The 16015-nt window shown below is 35.9% G+C and overlaps 1 protein-coding gene across 1 annotated transcript; it reads left to right on the top strand.

Moving 5' to 3' along the window:
- Window positions 1-972: 972 nt before the first annotated feature.
- LOC115418215 (dual specificity protein phosphatase 22-B-like) lies at window positions 973-15271 on the top strand. The gene is made up of 7 exons (XM_030132612.1): window positions 973-1404; window positions 1518-1551; window positions 4140-4222; window positions 7835-7884; window positions 12505-12579; window positions 12824-12995; window positions 14509-15271. Exons 1-7 carry the CDS (start codon window positions 1384-1386, stop codon window positions 14653-14655), a joined length of 582 nt encoding a protein of 193 aa, XP_029988472.1. The 5' UTR covers window positions 973-1383; the 3' UTR covers window positions 14656-15271.
- Window positions 15272-16015: the final 744 nt, after the last annotated feature.

Genomic DNA, 16015 nt, shown 5'->3' with positions numbered 1-16015 from the left:
GTGCCACACATTGAACCACACACAGGAACACAAAACAACGCAAAGCTGCGCTAAAAATACCTCAATCGCCTCAGAGCAACATGTTGAAGGTGCAGCAGAGTTTACTGGAAATGCAGTGACAAAAGGTAAATTACAGTGGATGTCCACAGTGAATCACCATGTTTTATAAAAAGGAAAATGTCTGTGTTTTGAAAAAGTCGTTTGACGTTTGTACAATATTAGAAAGTACAATAGTATTTCAGGGAAAGCTTTTTATAGTTCAAGTCTTTAACATTTGTAGTAAAATGATAAATTCTCCATGATTCAATCATCTGTGAAAATTTACTGCTTCACTCAGTCAGATATGACAGGAAACTATATATTAGAGTTTCGGTTGGATAATAAAAGCAATGTGGGACATTGTTCTTGGTATTTTTAACAACTTTCGGACATAATATCATCACCTTCCTAAAATAAATGCCCAAGTCATATTTTCAGATTTTTCAGTAAACAAAAAAAATTAACTAGAGATTGAGTGTTTGATGATTTAGGCTAAAAAGTCATTTTGTCAAAAAAAAAAAAAAAAGACTTTGGCAGTTTTTTTAGGAAGGTAATGATATATGTAATATATGCATATGATTAGTGTATGAATAACACAAATATTTAGAAAGGGAAATAATAGATTATTTAATACAAAGAAGACTTAATAAATTGTTTCTAATTAAGACTGTACAACTCAAAGTAGAATGAATGAATGATAAATGTGGTTAACTGTATTTATCAGTAAAGCAACAATAATACAATAATATAGAATTTTCAATGGATCCAGTTTGTAAAATGAATATTTTTGCTCTATACTGTTTTTATAGTTTAACATTTAATATTGTACTTACAACTCTATTCACGTTATATGCATTTATGCTTAGATTAAAAACTAAACATCATGTATTTTAAGCTTCATTCTCAAGTCCTTATATGGTAAAGCACCTCAGCAGATGGTGATAGCCGTACTTTGATCCACTCTTGGATGTCTTCTCCATGCCCTCTGGCCCTCAACCATCTTTGTCTGCTTGGTATGTGCCCATCCACAGTCCCATGACCACTCCTGGTCTAAATATAAATAACCAGGCAGGGTGTTCCATCACTAAGGTCACATTACGTCATCCAAGCTGAACTATTCTCAATCATGAAGCCCTCGGGAACGCGTCAAGAGCTTTATGGTTCAAACAAAAAAGCTGTCAGTGCTGGGTTGGGAATGATCAGTAAAAGTGAGTTGTTGGCGGAGGGGCCTTGGCTGGAGTAGAACTCTGCTTGAGAGGTGGACGATACAGGATTTAAGCTGGCGGAGAAAGCAAACAGTGGTCCTACACATCTTCTAAACATTTCCAGAGTGATTTCAGAAACATGGGTAATGGAATAAACAAGGTAGAGGATTGAATCTTTGTTCCAAACATTAAAATCTGGATTACCTGCTTTATTGTTGTGTAGTCCTGTTTTCCATTTGTGTTCTTCTTTAACTCCTTTTGCACTTCTTTTAGGTCCTGCCTGATCTGTACCTGGGAAATATCAAAGGTAAGCTCTCTTGCCACTTGTCATTTCACTAAATAATTGATTTATTTTCAGGATAATAGTCTTGTGTGTTTCAGTTCCTCATTATAAAGGGGCATGTGGTGAGATGCTACACTGAGCTCGGTTTCTATAGAGTGGAGACATCACAGTGTAGAGGAGAGCGACTGAAAGAGAATATTTTCAAGTAAAACTAAATATTGCAGTGCACTTGTGCATTTGTGACTTTGTATGTGAGGGTGTAGCTCTGTGAGCAGCTGGAGGAAAAAAGATTTGTGGGTTGACGTGAGTACATGAGGGTTGTTGTGGGAGGGGGTGTCCCGTAATGTGGGGGTGTCCCTATTGTGAACTGTATTTCCATTAGTTCTTCTAAAAAACTCTCTAAAATTAGAATACTGTTGAGGTAATTAGTTTTTTTTTTTTCTTTGGTAAACAGGACGTTAAGATTTTTCTGTCAAATAGGAAACATCTAAATTGGGCGTGTTTCATGTTATACCACTGGTTTTCTTCTGTTTTATGTGGCAACTTTAGCAGAACATCAAAGTTTCTATATAGAATTGTATTCTAAACAGAAGCAGAAAGCACCAAAAGCAATTAACTTGAAACTACTATATAATTTTGGGGGTAAGTAGTCATTGTGAACATAAAAGAATTAGAAGTTGGATTTAATTCAGATTCAAAATACACTTTTGTCATTTACTGTTTTGTCAATTTTATATTAGATTTAATAGAGTGTGGTTATGCCATGGACACTGACACAGAATTAACTGTGCCATAGATACAATTCATTTTTTTGATAATATAAAAAAAATATATATATATATATATATCCACGTCAGTTGTGCATTAAAACCTCCATTTCCTGTTTAGTCTGTGCCCTCCAGTCTGAGAAACTCTGAGAATGGATAGGTCTTTATTTTCACCCTGATATCTGTGGATGTGTGAGCTTTATGGTAAATGTTTGGCTAATAAAGTGTAAAATACAAAAACATGCTTTTTCAGGCTTTAACACCAAACATGGAAAAGTAGATCTCATTTCATTAGATAAAATATAATCTGATCTTTGTAAAAAGGTTTTTGCTCAGCGTCTATTAATGAAAATAATGTATAATTTTACATGCTAACATTTCAGCCAAGTCCCCAGATAGCAGGTTGTCTGACGCTAAGATAGTCACATCATGATGAGATTTAGAAACAGTCTGTATACTGTAACTGAATTAGGCCAAATTATTAGTTTATAGAATAAATATTTCCAAACATGTAACTGCTCTGGATAAAAACCAAGAAGTCATTTAGCAATGCTAGCTGAGGGAGCTACCTTTATAATGTAATAATGCTAAGCTAAACTATTCATGATTACATTTAGCTACTTTTCCCTTTATTGTGTGGCTTTTTGAAATTTAAAAATACATTAGTGTCCAAGGTTTTAGTTCATCTTAATTGACTCATTTTCAGATAAACACAGTAACAACTATTGGGAAAAATCACGATGCACAGTATGTTTAATATGATCTTCATCTAAGCTTTCATATGATGCAATGCTAGTTAGCACACCTGTGTTAATGGCTAACAGTCTGGGTTTTGCATTATGTTTATTTAACAGCATGAGGTGTATTGAGAAGTTTAGTCAACACATTGTATATATTACTTTATTTACATGGAAAAAATAGATGTAAACTAAATATTGATGCATTGGGGCTCAGTGAGGTCCACTGAGACATGCCATAATTAATAAAGGCATTTTAAAATTATAAGAGAGTACCTTGGATTTTTGTATTTTTTGTAAATATTGAAGTGTTTCAAATTAAATTGGATGCAGGGTACTGGTAGATGCAGTAAGAACAGTCTGCAGAGTACAAGAATAAACCCTAAAATGTATATTAAATGTCTCCTTTAACTCAGTTTTAACCATAGAGGAACCTTTTTTACCTTTTACAGTGTAGTGTCAGAGGTCTGTGCTGGGTCATGTCTCGAACTGTTCCCAGCTTTAACCTGGTATCAGCCCACTTGACACCTCATAAACATATTTTACTGCCCAACACTTTGACACCAGTGTCAGTTTGTGATTACGTCATGGTGACTGTAGTTCATAAATAGACTGAGGTTAAATACTTGGATGTAAGTGCATTTCCTCATGGATGTTAGAAGTTGAATATTCATCACATGTGAGATAATTTTACAGTGGTTTCTCTGGCCTGCAGCAGGGTCCACTGTACTCTCATCTTGATGGTGGCATCAGCATCCTGTCAATTTGCAAAGCATGAGAAAAAGCACTTGTAGCACATCTGTCCAACGTAGAAAACACTTGGCTTCCTTTTAAAGAACAAAATTTGATTAAAACAATTACTGTTTCTTGCTTTTGGGCCAAGCTGTTGGACTGTTTTAGAAACATTGGTTTTCCGGTTTTTCTTTCAGTTCAAAACAAGACTAAAACTTTTAAGCCAGAAGCCAAAATTTGTTTGGGAACCATGAAGGGAGGGGGGCTAGTTGTTGGGTAGAAAACTCTTTATTTAGTGTGAACCCTCAGATGTCATGTTTTTTTGATTGGATTAAAGAAATCTGATTGATGTCCTGCTTGTGTTTGTCACACACAGATGCACGAGACAGGGAGCTGTTGGCAACGCACAACATCACCCACATCCTGTCCATCCATGACACAGCTGCACCCGTCCTGCAGGTGAGGTGTTTGATCTTTGGCCTGTTTGACCTCCGCGACCAGTTCAGCCTCACCAGTGAACCCGGTGGTGTTGTTTTCCTCCCCAGTGTCCCTGATGATTAAAACTCATTGTGAAAGTGTGCAGCATCGCACTTCACCACATTGAATATTTCTCATCAGGGCTGCAAAGATGATCAGGGCCATAAGTATTTAGACAGTGACACACATTTTGTAAGTAAGTTGTGGACCACTGATTTGCATTGATTTGCCAGTTTATTCCCTTCTAAATCACGAATAGTTTTACCTGAAACATAGCAGAGAGGCTCATCTAAAAGCTCCAACATTTCACAAGACATAAATATTTAGCTTGTTATCTTATATAATTAGTAAAATAAAAATGTCCAGAGGATATCCTTGACCAATCAGCTGATCTTTTTAATGCTTTCTATCAATTAATCCTCCTAATGTTAACTAACTTTTTTACAAACTAATTTTCCTAATGATGACGATCTGTATATTATGGATTGATTTGCATTTTTCCATCAAAATAGGATGTGAGATAAGGTAAAAACATGCAAGATTTATCAGACATAGGTGAAATGGATGTCTTCACTCAGTGTGAAAGTCAGATGTTCTTCTTTTTAATTTTGCAGGGAAAGTCCTCGCTTTCTCTTGCATCAAGTCACAAGATGTGGAATTTACCATGTTTCACCAAACACATCTTTTCTCATTGATTATTTAGCATTCCAGTGAATATCTGGCAATTTGTATGTTGTTTTCAGTTGATATGTCCGATGCAGCTGTGATTGCAGATGGAAGCCAAAAATATTTTTCTCATGCATTTTGCTTGAAGTCCATAATGTTTTGAAAGTGCAACTGTGTTAAAACGAAAAAAAAAAAGCAGTTTCTGGTGTTTTGTTGTTCCTTTTAGACACAAAAATTTGTGTGTGAAAGTGTTGGACAGGTGATTTTCTGATGGGTCTGTGAGTGAATGAGTGTGAGGTATAAAAAAAAAAAAAGAGCTGTGGATTGTGGGTAAAATATAGATTTTAATAAATTGTAGATGAAGGAATGTAGTTGACTTACAATTTCACCATATTTGGAGAAAATTTGAATCGGTGTATCTTGTTTGTTGAAAATGTCACACTCACAATAGACAGAGCAGTCATTACATCTGTTGGTTTTAATGAACCCGAATCTGATTTTCGCTTTAATTGCTTTGTCAAACACACAGCATCAAGAAATTGTCCTTGATCCGCCCATGTTCGCCTTGTTTTTGAAAATCTGTAACTCATCTGAGATCTTCAGTGTCCGCTTTCACAACTTTCATCTTTTCTTGCTGAAAGCAAGCATGAAAAGTGCTCAGAGATTTCTGTACACTTTCTCCATCCATGCTTGTGTGTTTCATTGCACTGAAGAGAAATAGCAACTTCTATTACAGTATCACTACCCAAACTGGTCAACCACCAAAACTTTTAAAAGGTTTTGGGCCTGAAATGATGTCGTAGACCCTGAACGTCATCATCTTGTACATTTCAACAACTGATCTTTGCTCTTTAATGTCAGATCAGACGTTTTAGGCGTGACACAGCATTTTACATTCGCTACCATAATGATGACTCAGGTCTACTTTACCAGTAATGCCCAAATGGCCAGATGGGATGGTTTATTTGCATACCATAACAGTCAAACTTGTGGCAGATTGATTTCTTGGAAGACAACTTGATAGTTCCTGACAGAGGAAGATGTAATTTGCAACCACAAAATCTCTATACTCCAACGTGCAGTTTAGAACATGACATCTGACTTGATAACATCCAGCTCTGAATGCTGATGTCTCAATAAAACATGTTTATCTGACAGACTCAAAAATGCACTTAATCATGTCATGGTTATGCTGAGTTATGAGAGTGATTGTGCAGAGATAAATAAGCAGTATTTGTTTGCATAACTTGACTCACACTGATAACACTACTTACTTGTCAACTACCACAAACGACATTTCAACGTCTAGTACATACACAATCTGGACACATTGGAAGTATGTACAGCATTAAAAACAAAAGTTTCAGGGAAAAAGCATCCTCTATAAACCAAAGTAGTATTCAGTGTGACCTCCTTTTGCACGTAACATGTATTTATCCCTTTTGTTCAGAAGATATTATATTTATTGCATTCATTTTTTGATGTTTTATACCAGGTTTCATTCAACACGTCAGATGTTTCTAACTGTTTGTGCTGTTTCTTATTATAGGGTCAGGGGGTCACACTACTGACTTCAACCTTTAGAACCACTTTAAAACTTTTTTTGTGTGTATTTTAAGGCTGTACACGTATTTCCTGTATTTTCTTGGTGTGCCTGAAGAAAAGAGAATGAGAAATAAACATGTACACACATTTCAACTCTGCAAAAACAACAAAATTAAAGGTGGCCTGACACTTTTGCATGGTACTGTTTATGTATCCATGTATGTATAAAGTAATTGTAGTGACTTATAAAACATTAAAATATACTGTTTTATAAGTACATTTGGATAATCGATATTTAATTCCACTCCTTATTTGACTACCCAGCAATAGAGAAAGCTGAACGACATACAGTATTGAAGTAAGATAAAATGGTTTGTTTATCCTGAAAAAAAAGAAAACACCTATTTTTTTAGAATTAAAAAAAATTACAAAACAAAACAAAAAAAAAAAAACACCTCTTTTTGATATTAATCTAAACATATTCCGTTTACACTACAAAAAAAGGGTGTCCAAAAACAGGATAAAACACTAAATCTGAGGAAAAAGGTACTCAAAACAAGTGAAACATCTGTCCATACAGCAAGATAATTTCACTTGACAATATTTCTGAATTAAGATTGTTAAATCTAGAGATAAGCATGTCTACAGATGTATGAACACTTACAATAAGAAATTAACTCTTAAAACAAGATAAATGATCTAACACTAACACAAGTTTTTTTTTTTTTAATTTGCAGTGTACATTCAGATATGCAAAATGAAGAGCTTCATATTTAAAAACCTGCACCCAGTGAACATTTCTTGCTTGAAATTATTAGTTGCATCTTATTTTTCACTCTATCAACTATAAATATGTTGTCACAGGAGAAGCTCTAATGAATCAACCCTTAAACACCCTCATGTCTACTTCATAGTATCATTAGTCTCTAAATGCTTGTTAAAACTGCTGATTATTTAAATGTATGCTGTGTCAGAGGTTTGTGTGCATGCTGACCTGTCTGGAGCACATCCAGTAGGTGGTGTGTCCCAAAGGGCTCAGGGGTTTTTGCAGCGGTTCAGTCATAGCAGGACAAGGTGGTTTATGTCCACTGGGGCCATGCATGTACTGTCAGCTGCCAGGTGCACAGTGCTGAACACGCATGCACAACACAACGCTGTGTCATGAACTCACACTGACTCCTGCTGAGCTGCAGGGTCAGAGGGGTCTGGTTTCAGGGGCAGTCCCATACTCCGAGAGACAGGAAGTGTGTTAGACCTAGTGTTCAAACAGGTGGACAGGATAATGATTTTTTTTTAACTTTTGCATCTTTTCAACACATACTGCACATTAATATTTTTTTCCAGTTTCTTTAGTCTAAATGATTGCATTTCTTTCCCTTATAGGAGATGACATACCTTTGTATATCTGCTGCTGACAGCTCTAAGCAAAACCTGTGAGTACTTTATACGCAGTAACTCATTTACAAATAATATTCACATTGCAAGTTTAAATGCAAAGACTCCAGAAACAATACATTTTTAGATCATGCAAGGATTTCTCATTTACACTGACAGATGGACACTTTATGAATCTCTAAGGAAAAATGCACTGTTCCTGCAGCCCAAGTGCAAACAGCAGAACACACTGGAAAAAATCAAAATCTTTTGCTTGAATTAAGCAAAAAATCTGCCAATGGAATGAGTGAAAATGGTCTTGGTAAGATTTTTTGAAATAAGATTTTCAAGATCTATTGTCTAAAAATAAGTTCTTATATCTCACTGAAAAGTTAGTCTTTAGGTGATTATGTCTTATTTTAAGTGTGAGGAGATATTTTGACTAGAAATGAGAAAAATACACTTGGTAAGATTTTGATTTTTGCAGTGCAGCTTCATAATGTGCCCATGCAACCACATTGTTCCTATAATGATGAAAAAATACAGTCAGGGAAAAAAATATTAGACCACCTTTGTTTTCTTCATTTTCTTGTTCTTTTTTTTTTTGTTTTCTTTGAATTTGTCTTGTCCAGCATCCTAACAGCAGAATGGTAGTCTGGCTGCCTTTTGGTGCTGAACAAATTTGCTTTGCCAAGGGAAACTTCATAAAGTGTATGAGGTTCCCCTTGATATTCTACTGTCTTTATTATGTTTTGTTGAACCACATTTTGATGCCAGACCTGACATTGTGGGGTGGGAAAGGGGGGTGAAGGGGGTGGGACAAGAAAGGAGAAGGTGGCAAAGACCCTCACAAGAAAATATCAACTATAAAAAAAAAAAATAATAACACCCATGGTGATGATTATAATGGTAAAAATAACTACAGCCAGAACTGAGTAAACTGGGCAGAAGAGAGAGAAAAGAAACAAATCAAACAAACAAACAAAAATACAATAAAATAAAATAACATACATACGAGGGCTGTTCAATAAGTTCATGGCCTCACCCAGAACAGAACAACACAGACTGATAATTTATATTTTATTTTTCAACATAATCTCCATTTACAGCAATGCACTTGGTCCATCGATGTTCAAGCATCACTATCCCATCACGAAAGAATGTAACATCCTGTATTATAACAACCAGTATTTCTGGGTGAGGCCATGAACTTATTGAACAGCCCTCGTAAGACCTATTAAATGATGAATATAAGAAAAGAAAGCATGAACAGAATGTCATAAACAACGTCCGCCCAAATAATACCAGTAACAAATCCACACAACATCAGTTGTTCACATTAATCTACTGTGACAGAGTGACTGCATCAGAGTAAAGTAAAGAGAAGAAGGCAAAGAGACTGAGGTGCACTCAGTGGTGAACACAGCCATGCAACCACAACCGCACCCCCTCCAAGGACCAGGGGCCAACAAGGAGGGCCCCAAGGCATGGCCAACCAGCACCACAGAGAGGTGGTGAGGACTTCTGATGGTCTGATAATTTTTTCCGCAACTGTATGATCAGCACAAAAAACAAAATGATGTAAAATGTCCTAAAATCCTAAATGCACTTTTAGTGTAAATGTAAGTTAGCATAAGTCAGAAATATAGCTATTTTGATGCAGTGCACTGTTAAAACCCAGATAAAATACATTTAGATTATGATAGGTTCAGGAAATGCCTACTGAAGATGGGAGTAGCCATGCTTGCAATTACTTTTTAATGCTCGTATCTAATGATAACAAGACACCGAATATAATTGTAGTCAGATAACAAACCATGCTTTCTTATAATAATAGATGGATTTTTTGTAATATCAAGAAAACAGATATTTGTTGAAAGTAGCTTTTGTTTTCTGCCAATCATAGGTTTATTATACACTGCCCAGCCAAAAAAAGAAAGTCACACATGCAATAATTCACTGCACCACCTTTGGTTTTGATAACAAGAGATAGTCACTGTGACATCTTTTTGCCACATAATTCTTCTGTAGTGTCACAGTAAGGTTCATAATATTTTTCCCATCCATAGTTGCATTAATTTTTGATTATTGATGATGGAGAATCAGATCGCTGCATCAAGTCTGAATCACATCCCATATTAGAGTCTGGACTTTATGGAGGCTAATCCATGTGTGACAATAATGTCTCATTCTCCCTGAACCATTCTGTCACAAGCCTGATGATCCTGTCCAGTCTTTTTGAACAAATGAGAGGCTACTTAGTGGAGTTAGAGTTAAATAAACAGCCTGGACAAAAAAAAAAAAAAAGTAACTGCCTGGATTTAACTGAGCAAATAGTTTAGATCCTTCCACTGGTAAGTACTGCAGTGGTTAATGATGTTTCAGCTCTAACAGGTTATTTAAGTGTTATTTAAGACGCAGTAAGTGTCCTCTCATGTCTCTAATGTCAAAAAGATGGGACAATTGACAATTGATCAGGATCATCAGGCTTGTGACAGGACACCCACAAAACACCCACTTTGGATGAAAACTGTGATTATGACACCGCAGTGACATTTTACTCATGCTATGTGTCATATATCACATGTTTGATATGGGGGATTAATTTTACCCAGGGATAACGGTAACGCTTTTTTCAATAGTACATGGCACAGACACAGAAAAAAAAAATTATTAGACCATCAAAAGTCATCACAAACAATGGTTATTCAATCAAGTACTAACTCCTGTGTGTATCATGTGACTAAAACAGACAGAAAAGAAAACATGGAATGCCTAAAAGCACTGTTTTTGGCAGTACAATGTCATAGATATTGATGTAAGAACTGAAGTGATTATGGTTATTATCAGGAAAACATGGAAAATTTCTAGATATCAGCTCGGAAATTAAACTCTTAAGAGCTGTTTTTGTTGTTATCATTATATTTGTCCAAACAAATGTACCTTTAGTTGTACCAGGCATTAAAATGACACAAGATGTGGTCTAATAATCTTTTCCGCGACTGCAGATTAGCCTCCATAAAGTCCAGACTCTAATTTGGTTGAAGACTTGATGCAGCGGTTCGATTCTCCATCATCAATAATCAAAAACTAATGCATTTGGCTGGGTACTGTATATGATAACAAAACCTGAGTTCTTAACATAATGAAATATATTGTACTAATATTATGAGAAAATTAAATGAAATTATGAACTTGAATTCCTCATTACTGGAAAATTATTACAATTAGATCTCTTGGTTTATTGTGCTTGCAAAAAAAAAAAAAAATTAATTTTCCAAACTGCTACAGCAAAGCCAGGGGTGGGGCTGAGGTGTCCTTTTATGTCCCCCTCCTCCAGATACACAGAGCATCACCTCATGTGTACCTATCATATATTAACAACCTCTGCAACAAGTGGATGGCTGTTTCCTAATGCATGTTAACCCTTTATCGAGCAAGTGACTATTTTTGGCAATTTTTGCATACATTACAAGACAGTTCCAGTGAGGACAGTGAGTGAACAATCTCAGGTCCAATGTGGTCTACAGGGTCTGTAAGGTCCACCTCTGCATGAAAAGTGAGTGTACCTGCTTTGTTAGGTACCATGAAGTAATGGTACTAATGTAAGGAATGATGTTCAAAGGGATAACGTGGATGTGGGCAGGGGTCTGGATCAGCACGTATGTTGGTCTAATGTTCTAAAAGTGATGTTCGTTCACCTTTCTCCAAGCATTGTTCTTGAATTTTTTTTTATATACTTCTTGGATTTTTGTTTTGTTTTTTTGCCACTTATGAGCAAAGAACCAAATAAAAGTTATAATCGCACTACTGTTACAGTGCTGTTGGGGTTGAGGGGGTCTGGTGATTTTTCATCCTCCAAAGGTGGGCCCGACAGAAAAAGACTAAGAACCACTGGTCTAATGTTCTAAAAGTGATGTTCTGATGTTCTAAAATACATGCATCTTTCACCTTACATGTGTTTTTCTTGTATTTTTTTATATTTACTTTTTAATTTTTTTTTTTCATTTACGAGTAAGGAACCAAATATGGTAACTTCATTAACCTTGATTCTCTACATGACAATAAAAATTTTTTGAAAACTTTCGCAAAAGTAATAAAGTCTTGTTATGTCCTCCAATAACACACTTAGGTTGAAATTTTGAATATCAGAGTATTTCTATGAGTGTCCAGTAAAGGGTTAATGTGGCCTCTTCACCAGTAGGTAACTCCCAGAATTTATAGTCATGGGGAGGGATGGGAAGACTTAAGAAGTGTGTCATTGGATGAAAAGTTAGTATAGGCTTAGTAAGGAAACGAAAAACACTGAAATACCAACTGTAAAATGACTTTTTGGTCATACATACCAGCATTTAGGCTACAAACATATCACATAAAAAACACTAAATTCAGATTAGATTTGAACTTTCAGTAACACAAACTGCACCAAATTTATACAAAAACACTAGAATGATTGTGAAAGTTTTCTAGTCAAATGACAGGTTCATAAATCTGATGGTATAAAGACTGCTGACTATTATTTTATTTAATCTATATCAGATTATGTAAAATATTAAGGGTTGAATCAAATGATCAAAGTTTAGATTTTAAACAGATGCAAATATTTATACTGTTGTAGTCTTTATCAGATTTCATATTCTGTTTTAATTTTTTTTTTTTTTTTTTTTAAACTGTGGCAGAGTTCAATACTTCAGAGACAGCATCATGTTCATCCATGAATCTCGAATGAAAGGAGAAGGCTGCCTCGTCCACTGGTGAGTGGAGATGAATCCTGAAAATGGCTAAAACTGTCTAAAAATAACTGAGATGATTTTAATCATGCTAAAATCATATGAGGTGACAATAAGTAACTTTGTGAGTTTAAAACACCTTATTGACTGTAACAGCATTTGTCTCACTGTTTCTGTACAGAAGAACAACAACAACAAAAGAACAAATAATCCTAGTGTGTGATGACTTTATTAGATCTGCTGACGCTGTGGGGTGTTGTGTTCTCAGTGTGGCTGGGGTGTCTCGTAGCGTGACGCTGGTGGTGGCCTACATCATGACTGTGACAGGTCGAGGCTGGGTGGAGTCTCTGGCGGCGGTGAGAGCAGCCAGGCCGTGTGCAGGACCAAACCTGGGCTTCCTGAGGCAGCTGGAGGAGTTTGAAAACACTGAGCTGACAGAAGTAAGAGTATAACACTTACGGTTCTCATTGTTCCAAACACATCACTGCTTCATTCACACAGATCATCCACATCTGCATCTGTTTTTTGTTTTTCGTCATCATTCTGCCAATAGAGTTATGTACCACGTATTATGAAACTTTGATAAGACTAGATCATAGACAACAAAACAATAGCTGGAATAGGCTAGTCCTTGATTATGTGAATTCCAAATTTATTGAGTGTTTTATATGTAATGTATGTCCATACAGTGTTTAATTGTACTTTAACCAGTACAGTATAATGGCTCAGTTACTCTGAGGCCAGCACTAACCACCACAGTGTAGGATTTGGATGATGTCCTTAGTTCATGTGGGTTTCCCCTACCATCAAAAACATGTATGCTAGGTTTATTCTCCTGTCAGTGCCCTTACTCAGGTACTGGCTTATATCTGGAGGTGGTACCAGGTGCTACACTGTGGCAGAATCTGCTCCTATTCATTCCCCATAAAAGTAAAACTTAGTTTTTGATATTACTTGTTAACAATTTTTAAGTATCAGTTCAGGTACTACTTCAGTACCAGTACTTTTTATGATTTTTAAAATTTACTTAAAACCAGTTCTAAATAATCCCAAATGGATCAGTAAAGGTTTTATGAGGTATTTCAGGATGTTTCAAACCATTTGTCAGGGGGTTATCACTCACCCATGGTAGTTGAAAAAAGAACATTTGGTCAGATTTCATAATTTACATTAAAACAGTTCTAAATAACCCAAAAGGGGTCAATTAGTGATTTGTGATGTATTTAAGGGTGTTTGAAACAACTTCTTAGGGGGATGTCAGCACCCCCTCAGTGGTCAAGTAGGCTATAAAGCTACACTATGTGCTCAGAAAAATGAAATTTTAGTCCAGTTTAACAGTTTTACACACTTTAACTGACATCTGAAGAGTTAGTTTCTCCAAACCTTCAATTGAATACTTTGCCGTGTATCTTATAAAACTTGCTATTTAGATATTTCTTTCTGACCTTGTGGACTGTTTTTCATTGTTTTTCCTGATTCATTGCACTCTGTCCAGTTCTATGTACAAATTGTATGTTCGTATGTTATGAAGTGGAGCATAACGTAGCTTAATTTATTTCACCTATAATCTACTGTTGCTAGTTTTTTGCTTGAATATCTGTACATTTATACATTTGTTTGGTCAAAGTAAGCCCTTCAAATGTTAAATTTCCAACTTTTTTGAATATAAATAAAGGAACAAGCACATGTCGCTCAAAAACAGTGACTTTTTTTGACAGGTTTTGTTTAATAACAAAATGTCATTTTCACAATATTGCCAAAATTCTCTCCTGGTATTGGCGTCAAAATACTGTTTCACACATTGTTTGACAACCTGCTCTAGTTGTAAATCCACTGACCCCTTAAAATACACCTGCTGTTAACTGCCAGTGACTCTAACTGTGACTTTAACTGCCTCTGTCTCTTTACGTCGTTGTCTCATTTTTCCATCTGACTCACTTTCCTCTCCCTCAGTATCGGGTCTGGTGGCAGGACCGCTACGGGAAGAACTCCTTCAATGACAACGAGGAGGTCGAGGCTCTTTTGACTCAAAAATTTCACAGCAGCGGTGGCAGCAGCGATGCCATGGCAACCAGCATCACTCCACGGCTGGCCACCTGAGATTTCTTCATATCTAACACGGGCTGCAGAGGACTCAGTTTGGGGTTTCTTCACGGACCATTAAACCCACGAGCTGTTTAAAAACGTCATCAATCCTGCATTTATCTCATCAAAAATTCAGGAGTGATGCAAGTTGAATAAGTTAGGAGGTCATGTGAACGGGGATTTTCAACATGTCAATATCGCGAGTCCCCTTCGAACATCATGTCCCTATTTGTAACTGTCAAAACAACATGCAAGGGCAGTCAAGCATAAGATCAAGGAAATATGTAGTTGCACTAAGCACTGTGAAGCCACATTCACACAGCATCTCACCACTGAGTTACGTTATGCTGTGTTTTATACTTATATTATGAGTATTACTTCATAAATTTACACTGCGAAAGCTCAAGATTACATTACCTGGTAGTGAAAGAGTACATTAGCTGTATTTTTATTTATTGTTGTAGTATTTCTAATAAATAAAATGTGAATGGTCTAAAGAATTTCTTCAGTTTTGCATCCCTTGTGTGTTTTAAAGGCAGGTTAATGCGTTTTCCAGCTAATCTAAGAGGGTTTTTATGTATTTTCCCTCTACATTTCACCTTTCCTAAGTGACTTATCACCATTTATTAGAGTATTATCACCTGCATTTTGCATTTTTTTGTGAAAATCAGGTATTTTCCTCTGTTTAATTTACTGACCGTGTAGACATTCAGTGTCAGTTCAAAGGTTATTACATCAAAACAAGAAAAAAATGACTTTTTCAGTAACATACATCATTAAATGAAAGTAAAAACAAATGCCTACAACCACTATCATTTGTCAGCCTATATTGGTTTTACTGGTGAATCAGTGTTCAATGGTCTAAACAATTTCTTCAGTTTTGCATCCCAGGTGTGTTTTAAAGGCAGGTTAATGCATTTTCATGCTAATCTAAGAGGGTTTTTGTGTTTTTGACTTTTTCAGTAACATACATACATCATTAAATAAAAGTAAAAACAAATGCCTGCAACCACTATCATTTGTCAGCCTATATCGTTTTACTGGTGAATCAGTGTTGCATAAGATGACAGTGTTTCCATGTTTATTACGGAGCCTCTGAACGTCCAGATAGGTCATATCTGGTGCCTCTGAAAAGCTGAGAAACTGCATTTTAGCTTAATTATTTTAAGGTATTGACAGGATTCGTGCTTGAAGACTTATTACACATTTTAGATTAGAAGAGGCCTTCAGCTGTAGGTTGATGTTTAGGTCTTTAAGAGTTAAGAGGGAACAATTACTGAAATTCAAGCCATAAATGAACACTTCATTGATCAGTTTATCATATATATATTCTAAATCAATAAATAAAGATACATGGTTTCAAGAGGAATGAAAA

This window comes from Sphaeramia orbicularis, chromosome 4 (assembly GCF_902148855.1).
Source record: "Sphaeramia orbicularis chromosome 4, fSphaOr1.1, whole genome shotgun sequence".
Classification (NCBI taxonomy): domain Eukaryota; kingdom Metazoa; phylum Chordata; class Actinopteri; order Kurtiformes; family Apogonidae; genus Sphaeramia; species Sphaeramia orbicularis.
This window is presented reverse-complemented; position numbering and strand designations above follow the sequence as displayed.